This window comes from Typopeltis vanoorti, chromosome 5 (assembly GCF_054136105.1).
Source record: "Typopeltis vanoorti isolate ZY-2024b chromosome 5, IOZ_Tvanoo_1.0, whole genome shotgun sequence".
NCBI lineage: Eukaryota > Metazoa > Arthropoda > Arachnida > Uropygi > Thelyphonidae > Typopeltis > Typopeltis vanoorti.
The window spans coordinates 96,994,840-97,017,310 of NC_143553.1; the positions used below are offsets into that span (position 1 = coordinate 96,994,840).

The window sequence follows — 22,471 nt, forward strand, 5'->3', positions numbered from 1 at the left end:
GCTGTCAGGATCAGATCTTCACTTTACGACAAATAGTCGAGAAAGCATGGGAATATAACAAAGATCTGTATTTAAGTTTTGTCGATTTGGAAAAGGCATATGACAAGGTGCCAAGAGAGAAGCTATTCAATACGCTGCAGTTATATGGTGTCAATGGGGCATTATATCAAGCAATACTTTGTCTTTATTTGAGTTGTGAGTCAGCAGTTAGAATTGAAGGAAGTACAGGAAGATGGTTTAATGTTAAATCTGGTGTGAGACAAGGATGTACATTATCCCCTCTGTTATTCATTATCTATATGGATAACATTATGAAGGAATGTGGTATTAAATCTGATATCAAAATTGGAGATGTTAATGTCAGCTCTTTGCTTTATGTGGATGATGTTATACTTCTAAATAAATCTGCTACAAGTCTGCAAGATTCTCTCACTAAATTGAATAGCTGTTGTAATAGATATGGTATGAAGGTCAGCAATAAAAAGACAAAGACAATGAAAATAGGCAGAATCATTGAAAATGTCAACTGTGTTGTGAATGGAGAACCTGTGGAACAAGTAAAACATTTCAGCTACTTAGGCACAATTTTTACTGAAGATGGTAAACTAAATATAGAAATAGACAACAGAATCAGCAAAGCTGGTATCGTGGGAAGTCAATTGAATAAATTCATAAGGAATAAGAAAGAAATTAGTCGGAACACTAAATTAGCTGTATATAAGACTGTGTTCAAACCAATTTTAACTTATGGATCTGAAAGCTGGGTCAGAAGTAAAACACTTGACCAAAGACTAGAGACCGCAGATATGAGAGTCCTGAGAAAGATTAGAGGCGTGAACAGATGGCATCAATGGCAATATCATATTAAAAATGAGGATATTAGGAAAGAACTTGACATTGTCAGCATCCAGGAATGTGTTAGCAGAGCTAATCTCTGATGGTATGGTCACTTAAATAGAATGGGAGAGGAAAGATTAGCAAAACAAGTGTTCTCTGCCAGGTTGGCAGGAAAACGACCCAGAGGAAGACCAAGATATAGGTGGATTGATACGGTACAAAGTGCCTTAGACGATAGAAATATAAGATCTGATAATGTTGGAGTCTTGACAAGTAACAGACTGATTTGGAGGAAAATTGTAGATAGGAAGTTAGTAATGATGTAATTTTTTCATGTAGTACTGTCATATCCTGTACACCTCTTGAGGGTACATGGCAGGAATTTGATGATGATGATGATGAATTAGGTTTAATGGGATGAATACAGTACAGAAAATAATTAAACACAAGTTTAATCATTCCTATAGCTTATCTCCATCACAGAGACATTATGAAGGATATGATATTAAAATTATAATAATATAAACAAAAACACACAACACAATAAGTGGAAGAAGTTAGACTAGAAGACTAAAGTGCTATGAAGACTAGCCTTAGCTGTTGGGTGGGAGACTTAAGAATTAATGTTTCCCAAATCTTGGGCAGTTTAACATAACATAATTATTGAGATTATGATGGATTTTTAAATCTGCTACTGATTCTACAAAAAAGTCTTTCAAGTTTGTATTTGCTGCTGTCAAACATAATAGTGGTAAAATTATATTAAAAACTTAACATTTGGAAATGTGTGAGCAGAGCTAAATTAATGTAGTAAGCAACAAAACAAGTGTTGCCAGGATGACAGGAAAAGACCAGGATCTAGGTGGACTGATACAGTAAGAAGTGTCTTAGAAGACTGAAATAAGGTCTGATAACATTGGAGTCCTGATAGTAGTAGAAATTCATAGAAACTATCAACAGGAAGCTGTAACAATGTAAATCTCTTGTGTAGTATTACATATTATTCTCTAACTTCCTCCCCTCACCCCCCCACCATGTTTACCTGATAGGGATTTGATAATGATGATATTTGAGTCGACAGTTAATCTCAAAACTTTGATTCTTTTAGAAAGTTTCAGAAGAATTTTCTTCTTATGAATAATATTAATTTTTATTCTGCTCAAAACTAATGATCACATTTTTCATTTCAAATCCCCTGTATACTCAAGCACAATATCAGTTTGAGGACTAGTCCACATAATGAACAGAAATCCAGTAAGTAATTACCATTGTTATTAGTTTCTTTTCTCTAAAATTTCCTAAAACATTTCTATATGTGTGATATTCATTTCATACTCTACTATTTCAATCTCCAAAAAAAGAAACAGCTTTTCCTTTATGTCAGCCACTTTTTCTAATCGCTGAAAAAAATTCTTCCACCTTTTCCATGGTAAAATCTTGTGTGGGACCACAGGCATCATTATCCAATTTCCTATTTTCAAATTTGCTCACATCACTCTAAATGAAACTGTGTGCTATTCAAGATGTTTATCACCATGGTTAATGTTGAATGCTATAGCTACTCCTCACTTTTCCTGATCACCACTGCCTGAATATAAAATCTCATAGTTATTTTCACTACATAATTTAAGGAAATTACAATGTACTAAGATATACATTAAAATAAATTTTAATATATTTCAATATTTCGGCAATGTCACGTTGCCATTTTCAAGAACTTAAGTACAAGACACGTACACGCAGGCACAACAAAACAGTAAGTGAGGAAGAAGGAAGTAGGAAGCTATTATTTCTCCTAAAGTCCTGATTGTGCCCTCTAGCAGGCAATGTTGGTATTCTTGGGCGACTGGGTTGAAGGTCTTCTGATGTAGGTTTCCCAAATTTGAGGAAGTCTCATGCAGCCAATATTGTTGAGGTTTGGATCGTTTCTTAGGGCTGAAGCTGATTCTATGAAAAGCCTTTCATATCTGTATTTGCTACGGTGTATTATCCTGGCTTTCTTCCACCGTATTCTATGGCAGGTATCCAGCGCATGGTCAGCAAAACCAGAGTGGCTGTATTGGTGAAAACAGATGTAGTCCTTGTGTTCTGAAATTCTGATATTTGCTGTCCTGCCTGTTTGGCCAAAGTAGGACAGCTTACAGCTGCAAGGGACCTGGTATACACCAGGTAGGTCTGGGGGGGAAGGAGGTTGGTCTTTAGTAGAGCGGATAAGGTTTTGTTGTGCTTACGTGCATGTGTCTTGTACTTAAGTTCTTGAAAATGGCAACGTGACGTTGCCGAAATATTGAAATATATTAAAATTTATTTTAATGCATATCCTAGTACATCGTAATTTCCTTAAATTATATAGCGAAAATGCATAACCAATGTCTAAGCCTTTCCACGAGAACTCATAGTTATTTATTATTTACAAGATTATTTAGATTATCCTAATCAATCTAAATAATACTGCTCCAGAAATTATTTGAATATCTTTAGATGGGTGATGAATTCTCAAAGATGAAAATTTTTAAGCTATTTTTTTTTATTATTATATCCATTTTTATTTATATTTTTTAACATAATCCAGACACCCAATTTTTTAATAATTAGTGGGGCTCACCTATTGTGAGCCCCACTAATTATTAAAATAGCTTGAAAAATTTCATCTTTGAGAACTAAAATTGGGTGTCTGGATTATGTTAAAAAATATAAATAAAAATGGATATAATAATAAAAAAAAAAAGAAAAATGAATCTTAGCACCTCCCTATGATGGATTAAAAGATTAAATGCCTACAAACCATGCAGAAATTATTACCATCATTTAAAATCATCTGCAAAAATTCTTTTTGCAGAGGATTGCAGAGAATATTTTCCATGACATCTCATACAGTCTTCCAACATATCCTAATGTTGCATTTTTTTTGTGCTTCTGCCAAATTCCTTTTATCATCTCTTGAAGACTTTTAACTTGTCCTTTTCTCTATAACTACTCAAATGAATTCCTTTAGTTCTCTGATATTTAGCATTTTCAAGCATCATGGGTGTGCTTCAGGGTCAAAGCTGTATAACCAAGAGGAGAACTTCACATAGCCTTTAAAGGAATGCGGAGAACCGACCAGGGCTTCTGACCTAATGTCCAATCTTCACCTTCTCATGGTGAACCCTGTTGGGTTTCTACCTGGATATTGAACGAACGAGGATGGGCTGGCAATTTGGGATTTAGCCGACCAAATTGTATTCTTATTGGCTTAAACCAATATACAAAATGATGGTACAACATGACAAAATTTCATGCCGGCTGGGGCGTCGCTCGGTTAAACAAGGCTCCCGTTGTTTTTGCCACGGAACCAGGGCGAACAGCAAAAAGTCAGCTACAGGAACAAATCTAAAAACACACCTCAACTCAACATCACCAGAGTTAAAGATCAGTACTATCAACATAAGAAGCCTGAATGGCAAAGAAATGGAGCTAGTAGAGGAATTAGATAAGTACCAGATCGACATAATAAGGGTGACTGAAAGTAAAAAGACAAAACTGGTGAGATCTTTCTGAGCAATAAATACAAATTGTTATATTCAGGCAATGACAATCAAGGAAAAGAAGGAGTAGCCATAGTATTCAACACAAAATATGAGACTAATCTTCTTGAATGGCAGTCTGTCTCAAGTAGAGTAATGTGGGCAAATATGAGAATGGGGAACTGGACAATGAGACTTATTTGTGCCTATGGTCCCACAGAAAGTTCTACTAAGGTAGAAGCGGAGGAATTTTTTGATGCTTTGGAAAAAGCAACTGACACAATGAAAAAGGAAAAGTCGGTCCTTGTTGGGGATCTAAATAGCAGAGTAGAAATGATTGTCAGACATACAAAAATATTTTGGGAAATTTGGAGAAAACAGCAAAGCTAATAATAATGGAAAATACCTGTTGGATTTCTGCTCAGGACATGGACTGGTTATTACTAACACCATGTTCCAACATAAAAATGTGCACAAATGCACATGGAGCGAAGAAGCAAGGAATAAGAAAAGTCTCATTGACTATGTTATTGTTGATAATGATGTTTTCTCCCTAGTGCAGGACACGAGAGTGTACAGAGGATTTGAAATTGGAAGTGATCACTATTTAGTCTTGAGCAGGATAAAATTGAATTTTATCTTGAAAAGCATAACATGTAAGAAAGTTTTAAAGCGAATAAAAGTTGAGCAGCTCTCAGATGTGAACTGTAGACTAAAATACACAACGATTATTGAAGAAAAAATAAAAGAGTTTGAGAACAGGAACCAAACCTTGAAGAAATCCCTGATTGATTCAGCTAGAGAGGCATGTGATGATGTTGTCTGCAAGGATAGAAAAATCAGAACTCCACAGTGGACAGAGGAAGTTAAAGAGTCTTACAGTGGCTTGAAGGAAAAGAAGAAAGCATATCAAAAGTTCCTGGCAAATAAGTCAGCTTGTGCTCTTAGAGAATACAGAGACAAATGTAAGAAAGCTAAACACTGCGTAAAACTAGCTAAACAAAAGTAATGGGAGGACTTTGGCAAGAACATAGATAATAAATATCAAGAAGGTGGTAAGATATTCTGGAGGTTGTTGAAGAAGCTTAGAAATGGGGGCAAGACTGCTGTAAAAGGAGTCAGAGATGATAAAGGTGACATGAAAACAGGAGAAAAAGATATCCTTGAAGTATGGAGTACTTACTTCGAAAAATTGCTAAATGAAACAAGCAGTGATAACACAATGGTAAAAAATACTCAACACGCAAACAGTAAGGAATACATATCCATACTTGAAGTAGAAAAAGCCATCAAAGGCTTGAAATGTGGAAAGGCAGCAGGAGTAGATGATATTCGACCAGAAATGAAGTATGGTGGCATAAAAGTCTTACAGTGGCTGCACTGCATAGTTCAGGAGTGGACAGAGGGACAAATTCCTGATGATTGGAGTAGAGCTCTCATAGTACCCATATATAAAAATGGAAATAAAACTGAATGTGAGAATTACAGAGGTATTTCCCTACTGGCAGAGTGGTATAGGCTGTCTTTATGTTGAATTTCTTCAAAATCCTATAGAGTTTGGAGGTAAGAGAGCTGATAAATGGTAACTGTATATGAGTGATAGGGTTGGAATCATCTTCTTGTCGAGGATGTTGGCATGGTCTCAAATGTTTAGTGACGTTACGAGACGAATATCCATTATTTAAGAAGATTTTTTTCAGGAAGTTAAGCTCTGTTTGAAGGTCTTCTTCTATGGAAGTGAGGCATAGGATCAAACATGAGCAAACTCGCCAACCCCATATCAATTCACAAAATTTAAAAAATGTTGTGATTAACAAATCCTCTCACGCCCTTTCTCCTGCAGAACTTAGTGTGCTCTCAAAGGGCCTTAACTTCTTTGCTTCTCCGTCCTCCATTCCTAAAGAACTCTTTCTTACAAAAGTTGAAAAGGCAGCTGCGTAATTACCAAAACAACTGCAAATCTACTTAGGATCGATGCCATCTTTACCATAAACAACAGTCGTCGTTCTACAGATAATCTATCTCCGACAGAAAGGAAAGCAATACACCAACTTGGTAATAACAATGACATTATTATCTTACCTGCTGATAAAGGGAATGCAACTGTAATCTTAGACAAAGCTGACTACCGTTCAAAGATTAACAACTTATTAAGTTCCAATACGTATTCTATTCTAGAAAGTGATCCCACAAGAGAACTTCATAACCGTACAAACAATCTTCTGAAATCAACTTCTGAACTTCCTAGACACACAAGACTATCTCTCTGCTTTCACCATCCCCTCATTCTTCGGTTGTACGGCTCGCCTAAGATCCATAAGGCTGACACTCCTTTAAGACTTATTGTAGAAGGTATTGACTCAACTCACCTACATAATCTGTCTAAATATCTTGCAGCTTCTTTAAAACATTTAGTTGGCAATTCCTCCTCCTTCATCAAAAACTCTGAAGATTTTATCTCAAAAATAAAAAATTTGAATCTTATAGACTCTGACAGAATGGTGAGTTTTGACATCGGGTCTCTGTTTATGAATGTACCTACAGATGAAGTTCTGACTCTTCTTAAGGACAAGGTTTCAAAAAAAATGTTTGCTCTTCTAACTCACTGCATCAATTCCGGCCATTTCTGCCATGAAGATAAAATATAGAAACAAACTAGCGGGTTAGCTATGGGCAGCTCTCTATCCCCAGTCTTAGCTAACATTTTTCTAGAAGATTTTGAAGAGAAAGCTATTTCTTCAGCTACTTTAAAACTAAACCGTGGTTACACTACATTGATGACGTCTTCCTTATCTGGGGACATAGTTTAGAGGAACTGCAAAACTTCCTAAACCATTTAAATTATCAACATCAGAACATTAAATTCACATCTGAACTAGAGATTAACAGCATTCTCCCCTTCTTGGATCTAAAGATCAGCAGATTACCTGACTGTCTTAAATTTTCAATTTTTTGAAAAACCACCCACACTGATAGATATTTACATGGCTCTTCTCATCACTTCCCTCCTCAGAAACTGGGCATCATCTTCACCCTTGCCCATCGAGCAAGATGTCTCACTTCCACAGAAGACCTTAACTTCCTGAAAAACACCTTCTTAAATAATGGATATTCGTCTCGTAATGTTTGAGACCACGCCAACATCCTCGACAAGATGATGATTCCAACCCTATCACTCATATACAGTTACCATTTATCAGCTCTCTTACCCCAAAACTATCTAGGATTTTGAAGAAATTCAACATAAAGACTGACTATACTACTCTGCCAAAACTTCATTCTTTTCTGAGTTGACTAAAACCAAAACACAACCAACTGCATTTTCCTGGTGTTTATAAAGTTTGTGTGACTGTGGTCGACCTTATTTTGGCCAGACAGATAAATCTGTTTCACTTCGTCTTGAGGAACATAGATGCGACATCTCTTACAGTAGAACATGAGCGAGCACCCTTTCCAGTCATGTCCTCTTCTCGGCAAACTCTAACCTTGAAGAATGGCCACACCAAGTTGATTGGGAATGCACTACTAATTTATATATACGCAAGGATGAATTTGAAAGAAGAATTATCAAATCAAAAGAAATAGTTCTGGACCCTTCACACTTGAACAACGATCTAAGCTAAGCTACAATTTGCCTGATTCCCATAGCACAGTAATCCTGTACTGGCGCTCTAAAATTAGCTGTCGCACACATTCAACTCATGCCAACGGTAGCACGTGGTCACCTATTCAAATATGATTACTATTCTACTTCTTTTTATTAAGCTGGAAAGTCCATGTTTTTTACCTTGTTATTTTTATAAGTCTTACGTTTTTTCTTTCTCATCTGAAGAAGTCGGAGCACTGATGAAACTAGTCGTGATTTATTAAAGGTTTTTGTTATACTTTCTCGGGTTCTAGTCAGTTAAATTAATTTTATAAATGTATACATCCCGAGTAAATCCTAATTTCGATAATATATATATATATATATATATACATACATACATACATACATAAAGAATTAAGAATTACTTATGAATTAGTAAGTTATAAAATTAAGACATTTCTAATTACATATTAAATATTATCATTAAGTTAAGAAAAATATATATACAAATTCATTACCTGTGTATCAAAAACTTTAGCTAGCTTTGTATTATACTGATGATAAAAAGCATCAGAGACCTGTCGACTGTCATGTATAACCTACAAAATGAATAGAATGAAATAAAATTGTTGCATTTTTAAAGATTTGTAATGCATTACTATATTTCTTCTGAAACTTTTTGAGAACCCACAAAATAAATTCAGAAGTGTCACTAACATAAAGAATAAGGATACTACAAAATTCAACTTGATTTGGCAGATGTAAAAAGAAATAGTGATAACTTTTTAGTCCTCACTTTTGGTAATCTGTCAAGGATATAATTTAAGAATGAGACTGTTTACCTGATAGTTGAAATTTCATGCTGAAGAAGGGCTTTAAAGTAGCATGTATTATGAGTCTTTGTTTAAGAGACTCGATATTTACTTCATATTTTGAGAGAAATGTGCAAGAGAGCTAATGCACAAAATAGCATTTAGCAAAACTAATCGATATGTTTTTGTTTTGTTTTTCCCTTATATCTTAGTGTCAGGTTGGAGATGAACATCTGGAAAGAATGATACTCCTTATAGTTCCATTTCAAGGGTAAATTTAATCCCATGTTAAAGAAGATTGATTTTTTTTTTAGAGAAGACAATTAGTGAAGCAAAAATTGCCTTCTTCTAAATGTTCCAAATAATAAGTTAGTAGAAAAGGGAATAATGGACTGCCATGAATTTCTTTCAACCCATTTATAAAGTTCTTTCTTCAAGACAAAATATTCTGAGTAAACTTTAAATGTGAATAACTTTATGATATCAGCAGGAAAATTTTGAAGCAGAAATTCCCATATAGTGAAAATTATTTCAAAACCCATCATCATATCAGAAGGACTGAGCTTGGGCAAATTATTTTTAGAGCATAAAAAAAAGAAAAGAAAAAAAAATCATTTGATTCACCAGGACATGCATGTGATTATCAGTAGTTTGCAGCAGACAACAAACCAGAAGAGTGTGCTTTCCATTGTTATTCATTTTCAAATATTTCATTACGTGCATTACCTGATATAATATTTTTTAGTTTATTCATTTATTTCTCCTGATAATGCAAAACACAAGAATTTTCACAAAACTATTTGAATAGTCAATAAATATTCTATCCCATCTGAAAATTCTTCAATGTGGAAGAATACTGTCAAAAGCATTTCTAATAAGAAAAAAAATTTCTTCTCTCTCCATCCATGTTGCGAAATGTTTCCTTGTGGACTTTATGCTGACGACATTTTTGCTATTTGGAAACACAGAACAAAACGCACAAGTATTTCTTCAAAAAAAATCAATTCTTCATTGCAGGAATCCTCAAAAGAGAATTAGCAGGAGTTATTATCCTTTCTTGTATTCATCTCCAATTTCAAAACTAATGGCTCTCCTTTTACATCAGTTTACTGTAGGCCCACGTTTTTTCTGAATGCCATATACATTAGTTCTCTGTACATCATCCATCTCTAAAATACAGAATAATCAAATCTCTTTCGAGAGGAACTGACATGATATGCAGCCCTGAAACTCCAATATGAAATCTCAATTAAGCAAACAACTTAAATGGCTACAATCCAAAAGTGACTTGAAAAATTGACAATTTCTCTGCATCCATCAAATCAAGATAAAATTCACATGATCCCTATTCTGTATGTGAAAGATGACTTTAAATGTAATGTGAGAGTTCTCAAAACCTTTCAGATTCCAAACATCTTTAAATCTATTAACAAAATCCACCAACTATTGCCTCCTCTTAGAGATAAGCTTGTCTCATTGTCACTACTATGTGTTGATCAAAACCTACTTTACCCAAATAAGCCATTCAGATGAGAAGCAAATTTCTTGCTTGATAGAACCTCATAAGTCCAGACTAGTTCAGCATGGAATTGACCTACTTAACCATGTGATTCTTTGGGATAATGCCAAATTTCTTCACTGAGCCATTTTTAAATAAGAACAAATATGATCAAAGTAAGTTCTCAAGTCTTATTATACCATCTAAATCTTAATCCCAATGAACATTCTATTGGGAAATTAATTTCTAAATATAAATCATTTCATGTAAATATCATATAAATAGTTTAAATTCTGATTTGGAAACTTTAGAGATAATCAGCTGATTATATAATGATGAATCATCTTTCCCTTATGTATCAAATTTAATGGTCCATGGCAAAGTAACCTGAGTTTCACAGAAATCAAATTAATGCTAAGATAGAGTACTAATCCTATGTCTTTCGACTACATATACTCTCTGGACAGTTTGTCTGCTTTGCATGATGAAAAACCTGAATTTCCAGGAGGAAAAATCTTGCCATCACCACATGAATTTACTTCATGTGATGATGATGGAAAGATTTCATTAAAGTGCATTATCTAGTAAAGGTTCATAATGTCCAAGATGGGATCCCAACCAAGAACTTTCAACTAAAGAGCAATATGGTGTTACCAAACAAGTTATGGAGGCACTTAATATAATGAATTATGAATAGTAAAAGCAACTATTTTGTCCTTCTTGATATTTTAAGCATATCAAAATTATTTCTGCATTAAAAATACATCTATTGATTACAGTATAACTGCTGAAATACTTACATTACTGCAGTATAATGATATTAATCTACAAATGTGCTCACCTTTAATATGGATGGGCTTTCTATTATCTCTTTCAAGCCTTTTTCAAAAGCTTCATTTCCCAAGGTCAAAATATCAAAAAGGAAAATATGAGAACCAGTTGCAATCTACAAAACAAAATTTTCAAATATTAATTATTTTTATTTAAAGTTGTTGCAACAGACTACTGAATAAGCAGCATGTTATCCAGGTAATAAGAAATTATTAATTTCTGTGGCTCATTGGCACAAGTTTCTCTAAAAACAACAACAAAACAGGATGAGGTATATAATAAAACAATATAGGGAGTAAACACAACAAAGAGATCAAAATTTTTTCTTGGAAATTTGACCAAATTAGAAAATCATTTTTAAGAATTCTAGTTTGATAGTTTTTTTTACTAAACAAATACTTTTATTAAAAATTTTTAAAAAACAATGCTTTTAGGTTTTAAAGTAAGATCTTAAAAATCATCACAAAATTTGAAAATATGTTAGATAAGAAATTTAAATTACTGAACTGGCTGCAGAAATAAATTTTTTATATATCAACAGCTCAGTTGGAAGAGCAGTGGACTGCAGAAGTCAGATGTCAATAATCGATAGTTCATTGTTTCATTTCTGGCTCAATGGAATTTTTAATTCAAGGAAAAAGATGACCAGCAATCACATGAACAGTACAAAGCACAGGCTAGAGGGGTAACCGGTGTGGTAAGAAAGGCAAAGCAGAGTATGAAAGGAAATTAGCAATGCAGACCAAAAATAATCCCAAACAATTCTTTTAATATGCTTCAAGTAAAAGAAAGAATGTTTATGGCAGAATGATTTTAATGAATGCCGATTGCAGGGAGGTAACTGAATCAGCTGAAATAGTAGAATTACTAAGTGAACACCTTACAAGAGTATATCATCCAAGTGGAGATATTGCAGTAACAAGAGAGGCAAAAGCTTATATGGGAACTGAAGTAAATGAAATGGAGGGCATAGCATATTACAGAACATTAACGTGAATACAGCTGAGGGATTGGATGATATACCAGCTCAAGTTTTAAGTGAGGGTGCTAGAGAATTGTCAATGCCCTTGACCACATTATTTAATCCAAATCTCAGCTCTGGGTTGGACCAAGGGGGTGGAAAGAGGAAAAATAGTTCCACTGCATACAGGAGGTTCCAAGACTGATGTGGCAAATTACTGACCAATCAGCATATCAGGAGTTGTTGTCAAGGTACTGGAGAAGTTGTTCCAGAGCAAAATACAGGAATGGATAGACTGTATGGGGGACAACATGGTTTTGTGAAGGGTAGGTCATGGCTTAGTAACTTATGCACATTTTATAATACAGTGACAGATGAGTTGGATAAAGGCAATGGGTTTACAGTAATACTGCTGGACTTTGCAAAAGCCTTAATAGGATGCCACATGGAATTCTAATCAGCAAACTGCAGCACATGGGGACAGATACAGGGTTGGTGAGGTAAATAAGAGGGTGGTTGATGAAGAGATAGAGATTAGTTTATTCAGGAGTAGAGTCAAGTCCAGAAAGCAGGTGACCAGGTGGCATGCCACAGGGCTCATTGTTTAATTTGTACATTAATGATATAGGAGAGGATCTGACAGGAACTGTTTAGTTGTTTGCCAATGATGCAAAGTTGGATAGAGCAATAATTAATATAGATGATAAAATTTTGCAGGATGATTTGGATAACTGTCAGTTTGGGCAAAGGAGAATGGATGTCGGTTTAATGTGGCAAAGATTATGCATTTTGGGGTGAAAAGATTACCAGCTATATCACATTGATGGAACTGTACTCCAGGAAATTGATGAAGCCAGAGATATGGGAGTGTTAGTGGATAGAGAGTCAAAGTTTAGAAGGCACACAGCAAAAGTCGCTAAAGCAGCTTGTCTCTGCTCATCAAAGTATTCTTCAGTAACCAAGTGATCAGACAAGCTGCTTTAGCCACTTTTGCTATGTGTCCTCTAAACTTTGACTCTCTATCCACTAGCACTCCCAATTCTCTGGCCTCATCAATTTCCTGGAGTACAGTATTATCAAGGCTCGATAAGGAATAATAATAACCGAGCCTTGATAATACCCCATCTTGACTGCTGCATGCAGATCTGGGCACCAGAGTTTCTTGGTGAAGAGGATCCAGAGGTGAGTGACCAAGATGGTAGCAGGTCTATGGAATGAACCTTACAAGAACAGGTTGAAGATTTGTGTGTTACAGAAACTGGTTGAGAGGTGGAAAAGGGGTGATATGATTGAGACATGCAAATTACTGTATGGTTTTTACAAGATTAATTCAGAGGAAATTTTTTCAGAAGAGGTCTGGTGGTGGTGGTGGTAAGAGATCTAGGGGATCATCCCTGGAAACTGAATAAGAGTGTAGTTAGCAGGTGTGTTAGAACTAGCTTTTTTGCTTGGAGAGTGGTGAATAAGTAGAACAGGTTGACAGAGCAGCAACTAGCAATATAACATAGTAAGCTATATCACATCTAAAACTACTTAATTCGCCTAGCATGACCTCTTGTGATAAACAAATAATGAAAAATTTAATTAACAGTTAACAGGTTAAATAAACAGTAATTTACTGTTTATTTAACCTCCGAAGCAGTGATCCTTCGAAGATTTGAACCTTAGATCAAATGACCCCTGAAACTTCACTTTCCTGTCATACGGTAGTGCTCTGCAGTGAAATTAGTGAACTTCTTTTAGTGTTCACAATGAAGAAGTTCTCAGAAATTAGTGAATTTCTGAGAACTTCTTCATTGTTATACAAAACATCCAGAATGAAATTTTGTCCCACTGCATTGAATTAAAAAGAAAAAATTCAAATATTTTGCAGTAAGATATGTTTTTGAATCTTGGTCTATGTCATTTGCGAATAAAAGTTTTAAGCTTTGTTAAGCTTTATTTCCAGCAGCATTAGAATGCTTTGGAATTGGTACATTTGCCAAGGTGGTAAAAGTCTCAAAATGTTCATGTATTCCACACTCATATCATCTAATCTAGCAACTATATGAATAATAATCTCAGCTGTGCTATGTATTAATGGCTGAAGAGAATGGAAGGTGGGTAGTGGTTATCAGTTTGCTGGCTTAAAACTTTTTAGTTGGTAAACAGGAAATGTGAAAAGCCGCTCATTATATAAAAATGAAGAGAAAAAAGTCATGCCAACAAATTTTGATTAAGTTGCCATGGACCATAAGTGTGGATTATACTGGAATTTCACAAGGAAATCAAAAAAAAAAAAAAAGTTCATATATTTCAATAAATGTTATTTGAAACCATCATATTTCTCATATATATTTAACATAATTAAACATATTTTCTGTGCATGTATTAATAAATATCAAAATATTTCTGTAATATACTGCCAGTAATAAATAAATGTACTGCTGAGACTGATCTCATATTTCAAAATAGATGTAATTTATTTTATTTTTGCATGCAAAATTTTATATCTCTTCTGAACAAATAAAATAAATAAAGAGTGAAGTCAAACGTTTTTATCCTTGAAATATCATAAAGGTGGTTTGTGTATATTTGATGCACTTTGGAGATTAATGGTAGGCTCATTGGACATGTTACATAGAACCACTGTATGTTCCCAGACCTCAGATAGAGAGTACTGTAGTATTTCATAGGAAACATTTGCATATCTCAAGGCACTGGTTAGAAAGTAGTAAACCATATATATAAGGCATTGAATTTCCTTTACAACATAGTGCTGTTCTCCTTTTAATTTTTTGGTTTTCTTGAATGTAATAGCAGAATGGCATCTAAATCATCATCTAGCAAAGTCTTTAAGTTTTCCATTTTATTTATTTTTTTTTTATCTGCATAGAATGTTCTATGATGCTGAATAAGTGGAAGACACTGACAAAACCAAGAACAGAGATTGTTGATGAAGTGATGTGTTAATGGTATCAGCAACAACAAGAAAAGAAGATTCCCATGCCAGGTTGACATGACCAGGTATAGAAAAGGCAAAATACTTCCATGAGAAAATGAACATATGTTCAATGCAGTTTGAACATATGTTCAAACTGCATGTATCATGAGAGGAAGGTCGTACAAGTTCAAGTAGTGTCATGATATCAAGTAATTTGTGAAGAGAAGCAATCATTGGATTTTGAGGATGTTGCAAAAGACTTTGTAAATGCTTTCCCAGAAACTGTTCATAACATAAGAGCAAGTTACTATTTTGTGTTTTGCCTTGTCAATGTTGCCAGAACCCAGAGATGCAAATCTCTTATGATTTTTAAAAACTGTCATCCACAAACTTCCAGGAGTATCTTTTCTCGTCATCTATAGAGGCCAGAAAAATGCGTGGATGAGGAAATAGATTTGCCAATAAACAATGCCGGTTCTGGTTGGCCAAGTGGTGAGCCAAAAGGCTATGGTTTCGAATTCCAGCATAGGCGTGGATGTTTTTGATTGTCTGTGAAAATACTAGGGACGGTAGTCAGCAGTAGATGGCGTTGGTATAGATGATGAAAGTAGTTGCAGTTGGTGGAGTGGTGAAGACGGAGAGTCGTAAAGTAGGTGCCCTCCCTCGATGAGTCACTGGACTCCCTGGAGGTGTTACATAATAATAATAATTCATGCATCATTTTGTACCCGAAGTAATCAGACATAAAAAACTTCCAGCAATCACACATGTGGTCTAATTATTAGAAAATAGTCTGTACATCCAAAAATTCAAACAATATTTCTGCTGGCATTGTTGCCAGCAGAAATATTGCAATTATCTCTCTGCCGCTGAAATGCAGTGCTATTATTCAACCAATGGATCATGGAATAATCAGAAGCTTGAAACATTTGTACAGAAATAATTATTTAAGAAACCCTGTCGATTCTGAAGGAACACTGGAGGAATTTTGTACAAAATATACAACAAAAGGTGGTAGTAGAGAGCTCATGGAAGAGCATAACAGTCTCCACACTAAAGCATGCTTTAGAATGGAATTTCATCTACATTGGAGCCAAAAGATTTTTTTTTTATTCAGATGTTTCTAGACTATATTCATTAATTGATTATAGCTGAATCAAGTAATGTTTTCTTCAGAGTTTGCCATGAAGACTTAGGTTTGGTTCTTGTTTTCAAATTGTTTCATTCTTTCTTCAATAATGTTTGTATAGTTGAGTCTACAGCTTACCTATCAACTTTAAAACGAGGAATTTGAGGATTTTAAAGAAAGAGAGATTTCCAAAAAACAAAGGCAAGAATTAATTGCTTATGTTATGAAGGCAAGTGTTCCAAGAATAAGAGCCATTGAAAACTTGGGAATACTGCCTAAAAAAAAGACAACTGGATACAGAATGCCAACACTGCACCTAGTGCACAAACTCTTACCAATGAAGAGTCAACTGAATTTGTTAATAACACTAATCTACTACCCGAAAGCCTGGAAGAAGGGAACAGCAAAGGTAATGAAAGTGAAGTTGTTGAAGACAAAACTTGGGAAACAGCACAAAACCTTTTGGAAAAATTTATGACTTTTGTAGGAAAGAAACTGGACTTTCTTCCTCAAGAGTCGATGACTCCACAAAAGTTACATTCCCATTTTATGTGGTATTCTATCAAATGTCTTAACGAAAGTATCACACTACTGAATGACAAACAATCCTGATTAGATCAAGTCCCATGTGTCTCACATAAGACCTTATTTTTTATATTCGTACCGAAGTCATTCCATCACTTTTGTTTAGCTACTTTCACACAGGGCATCTGCCGACTATTTTCTAGGAATTTTCAGTATGCTTCCTTCTTTTCCAAGACTGTTGCTTTAGATTTTTGTTTCCACCATAGTGTTCTTATTTTCCTATATCATTGCATGCAAACAACTTCACCACATGCCTACCTAGCTGAATCAATTAATGTTTTCTTCAGAGTTTGCCACCAAGACTCTAAGATTTGGTTCTTGATTTAAACTGTTTCATTCTTTCTTCAATAATGTTTGTATAGTTGAGTCTAAAGTTTACCTGTAAAAGCTGCTCAACTCTAATTCTTTTTTTTAAAACTTTCTTATATACTATTCTTTTCAATGTGATATCCATTTTTATCCTACTTAGTACTAAGTATTGGTCATATCCAATTCCAAATCCTGATATACTCTTGTATCCTGAATCAGCATGAAGATATCAATATTAACAATGACACAGTCAATCACACCCCAGCTCAATATCACCAGAGTTGAAGATTGGTACTATCAACATAAGAAGCCTGAATGGCAAAGAAATGGAGCTACAGAGGAATTAGATAAGTACCAGATCGATATAATAGGAGTGACTGAAACAAAAAAGACAAAAACTGGTGAGACCTTTCTGAGCAATAAATACAAAATGTTATATTCAGGCAATGACAATCACGAAAAAGAAGGAGTAGCCATAGTATTCAACACTAAATACGAGGCTAATCTTCTTGAATGGCAAGTGGTCTCAAGTATAGTGATATGGGCAAATATCAAAATGGGAAACTGGACAGTGAGATTTATTTGGACCTGTGGTCCCATAGAAGGCGCTACTAAGGTAGAAGTGGAAGAATTTTTTGAGGCTCTAGAGAAAGCTACTGATGACATGCAAAAATATTTTGGGAAAATTTGGAGAAAAGAGCAAAGCTAATAATAATGGCAAATACCTGTTGGATTTCTGCTCAGGACATGGACTGGTTATTACTAACACCATGTTCCAACATAAAAATGTGCACAAATTCACATGGAGAGAATAGACTATGTTATTGTTGCTAATGATGTTTTCTCCCTGATGCAGGACACCAGAGTGTACAGAGAATTTGAAATTGGAAGTGATCACTATTTAGTCTTGAGCAGGATAAAATTGAATTTCATATTGAAAAGAATAACATGTAAGAAAGTTTTAAAGTGAATAAAAGTTGAGCAGCTCTCAGATGTGAACTGCAGACTAAAATAAACAAAGATCATTGAAGAAAAAATGAAAGAGTTTGAGAACAGGAACCAAACCTTGGAGATTCAGTGGTAAATCTTAAAGAAAACCCTGATTGATTCAGCCAGAGAGGCATGTGGTGAGGTTGTCTGCAAGGATAAAAAAATCAGAACTTCATGGTGGACACAAGAAGTAAAAGAGGCAGCGAAGGAAAAGAAGAAAGCATATCAAAGTTCTTGGCAAATAAGTCAGCTTGTGCTCTTAGAGAATACAGAGACAAATGTAAGAAAGCTAAACACTGGGTAAAACTAGCTAAACAAAAGTCATGGGAAGACTTTGGCAAGAACATAGAAAATAAATATCAAGAAGGTGGCAAAATATTCTGGAAGTTGTTGAAGAAGTTCAGAAATGGAGGAAAGAGTGCTGTAAGAGGAATTAGAGATGACAAAGGTGACATGAAAACAGGAGAAAAAGATAATCTTGAAGTATGGAGTAATTACTTCGAAAAATTGTTAAATGAAACAAGCAGTGATAACACAGTGGTAAAAAATACTCAACATGCAAACAGTAAGAAATACATATCCATACTTGAAGTAGAAAAAGGCTTGAAATGTGGAAAGGCAGCAGGAGTAGATGATATTCGACCAGAAATGCTGACGTATGGTGGTATAAAAGTCTTACAGTGGCTGCACTGCATAGTTCAGAAAGCCTGGACAGAGGGACAAATTCCCGATGATTGGAGTAGAGCTCTCATAGTATCCATATATAAAAAAAGGAAATAAAACTGAATGTGAGAATTAGAGAGGTATTTCCCTACTGAGTGTTCCTGGTAAGATTTATGTTAGTATACTTGAGAAACGGTTGAGAAGAACTGTGGAAGAAAAGCTTGGTGAAGAACAAGCTGGATTCTGGCCAAATAGACGAGAAATCATGGGAATATAACAAAGATCTGTATTTAAGTTTTGTCAATTTGGAAAAGGCATATGACAAGGTGCCAAGAGAGAAGCTATCCAATACGCTACTGTTATATTGTGTCAATGGGGCATTATATCAAGCAATACTTAGTATTTATTTGAGTTGTAAATCAGCAGTTAGGATTGAAGGAAGTACATTATCTCCTCTTTTATTCATTATCTATATGGATCATATTATGCAGGAAAGTGGTATTAAACATGATATCAAAATTGGAGATATTAATGTCAGCTCTTTGCTTTATGCAGACGGTGTTATACTTCTAAATAAATCTGCTACTAGTTTGCAATATTCCCTGACTAAATTGAATAACTGTTTTAATAGATATGGTATGAAGGTCAGCATTAAAAAGACAAAGACAATGAAAATAGGTAAATTGTTGAAAATGTCAACTGTGTTGTGAACGGGGAACCTGTGGAAGAAGTAAAAAATTTCAGCTACTTAGGCACGATTTTTAGTGAAGATGGTAAATTAAATATGGAAATAGACAACAGAATCAACAAAACTGGTATGGTATGAAGTCAATTGAATAATTCATATGGAATAAAAGAGAAATTAGTCAGAACACTAAATTAGCTGTATACAAGACAGTGTTCAAACCAATTTTAACGTATGGATCTGAGAGCTGGGTCAGAAGTACAACATTTGATCAAAGACTAGAGACCACAGATATGAGAGTCCTCAGAAAGATTAGAGGCATGAACAAATGGCATCAATGACAACATTATATTAAAAACAAGGATGTTAGGAAAGAACTTGATATTGTCAGCATCCAGGAATGCGTTAACAGAGTTAATCTAAGATGGTATGGACACTTAAACAGAATGGGCGAGGAAAGATTAGCAAAACAAGTGTTCTCCACCAGGTTGGCAGGAAAACGACCCAGAGGAAGACCAAGATATAGATGGATTGATACGGTACAAAGTGCCTTAGACGATAGAAATATAAGATCTGATAATGTTGGAGTCTTGACAGGTAACAGACTAATTTGCAGGAAAATTGTAGATAAGAAGTTAGTAATGATGTAAATTTTTCATGTAGTACTATCATATCCTGTACATCCCTTGAGGATACATGGCAGGAATGTGATGATGATGATAGTCAATGAGGCTTTTCTAATGTCTTGCCTCTTCTCTACATGTGAATGTGTGTCATTATGCTGGAACATTGTGTTAGTCATGACTAGTTTGTATCCAGAGCAGAAATCCAGCAGATACTTACTGTTATTAGCTTTGCCTTTTGTCCAGATTTTCCAAAAAACATTCCTAATATGCCTGGTAGGATTTATTTCTTACTCATTCCTTTCTTTAATCATTATTGCCGGAATATAATATCCTATACTTATGATTAAGTAAGATCGCACCTGTTTTTGACTTCTTTGTATCAGTAATGCCAACTATGTCCATGTGATTCTTTTCCATTTCTTCTGCAAGTTTGATTTCCATTCCATTAATACTCCTTATATTGATGGTTCCTATCTTCAGTTCTTCTGACATTGGGTTTATTCTTCTTCTTCTTCTTCTAGCTGTTGAGTTTCAATAGCTGATTTTTCGCCATCAGTCCTGGTTTCATGATGAAACAGCCAGGGCCATGCCTAACTGGGCAACACCACAGCCAGCATGAAATCTCATGTTGCACCATCATTACTAGTCCTCGTTTGTTCAGTACCCAGTAGATACCTACTAATAGAGTGCACCGCATGAGGGTAGGGACTAGACAATAGGTCGGAAGCTCCAGTTGGTTCTCAACATTCCTTAAAGACAATGTGGAGGTCTCCTCCCAGTTATCTAGCCTAAATATCATAGGTCAAACCAGTGAATGAACATAGTAATAGAAAGTATTAAGACTAAGATGTAAGAATCAGATGTCACAAAAAAAAAATATTCTGATTGGCTGATGTTATTAAAATACACTATCTGATCAAAAGTATCTGGACACCCTCTGTAATTCATAAACTGATGTCTAGATGTCACCACAACTTCACTTACCGGTATAAAAGGAAGCATAGAGCTGTGTGTTGTCCAGTAATAAGAAGTACAAACAGAATGGGTAGGTCAAGGGAGCTCAGTGACTTCAAACGTGAACTAGTTATTGGTTGCCACATCAGTAAGAAATCTGTCAGAGACATTTCAACCCCTCCTCAAGTTGCCCAGTCCAACAGTTTGGTGACGTGATCGTGAAGTGGAAACATGAAGGCACAACCACAACAAAACCATGGTCGGATAGGCCAAGTTTAATGACAGACAGGGACCATCGAGAGTTGAAGAAGGTAGTTCGTGGAAATCGCCAGACATCAAGTGAAACAATCACCTGGAAGTTCCGCAGTGCTACTAACTGGTCCAGCCAGTGCCGTTACTGTGCATCAAGAGTTAAGAGGAATGGGGGGTTTCCATGGTTGAGCAGCTGCCCATAAACCAAACATTTTCCCTGTGAATGCTAAGCACCGCCTGCAGTGGGGTAAAGAGTGATTCCACTGGAACAGTAGACAACTGGAAATGTGTGATTTAGAATGATGTAATCACACTTTACCGTGTGGCAGCCTGATGGAAGGTCTGGATGTGGCGAATGCCTAGAGAACGATTTCTGCAAGTGTGTGTAGTGCCAACAGTGAAATATAGAGGAGGTGGCGTTATTACAACACTACACGGAAATCTAAATGTGAAGGGTACAAGGACATTTTTGACCCATTGCGTACTGTCTACAGTAGAAGATCACTTCAGTGATGACTACTGTCTGTATCAGCATGACAATGCTATCTGCCATAAAGCAAGGTCTATGAGGGAATGGTTTGTGGATAATAATGTTCCAGAAATGGGAATGGCCAGCCCAGAGCTCTGACCTGAATCCCATAGAACACACCTTTAGGATGAATTAGAACGCCAACTTCGTTCCAGATTCTGATGACCCACATTACAAACTGCTCATGGCTGCAGCTCTTCAGGAAGAATGGGCTGCCATTTCTCCAGAGACATTCTGACGCCTTGTGGAAAGTCTCCCAGCAGAGTTAGAGCTGTCATAGAAGCAAAGGGTGGACCCACTCAGTATTAATGTCCATTATTGGAAAGTGTGTCACAGGGAAAGTCTGATTACAGTTGCGAGTAGTCGGCCAGATACTTTTGATCAGATAGTGTATTAATCTTATTTGGAATTTTTTTATTTTAAATTTTATGTTAGCTTTTTTATTTTTTTGTTTACCACAAGAGGCAGGCTAGACAGGTAAAGTAATTTTAGATGTAGTGTAACTTACTAGCTTACTATGTTATGTTACTAGTTGCTGTTATGTAATGACATGTATGATGCACCATATTCCTGATTCGGAATATGTATATATTCCAAAAAACAGAATTTTATTACTCAAGTTTTTATCTCAAATGGTAGTTGACTCCATAAATCTAACCTAATTACTGCTTTATCGATGTTGCTCACAACAGTTGATGATGGGAAGGGTGGGTGGAAAGACAGCTGTCCATGTGATTAAACAACATCTATTTAAGGGGCAAAGGTGTTCGAAGAAAAAGATACTACTCCATT

General features: G+C 35.4%; 1 protein-coding gene across 1 annotated transcript in view; it reads right to left on the reverse strand.

Moving 5' to 3' along the window:
* LOC150106676 (piRNA biogenesis protein EXD1-like) overlaps positions 1-22,471 on the reverse strand; it is a 187,764-nt gene that overhangs the window by 76,070 nt on the left and 89,223 nt on the right. Inside the window, exons 7-8 of the mRNA XM_090392627.1 lie at positions 11,084-11,188; positions 8,451-8,531 (exon numbers count right to left, since the gene is read on the reverse strand). Coding sequence (XP_090248753.1) covers positions 8,451-8,531; positions 11,084-11,188 — 186 coding nt within the window. The remainder of the gene's footprint in view (positions 1-8,450; positions 8,532-11,083; positions 11,189-22,471) is intronic.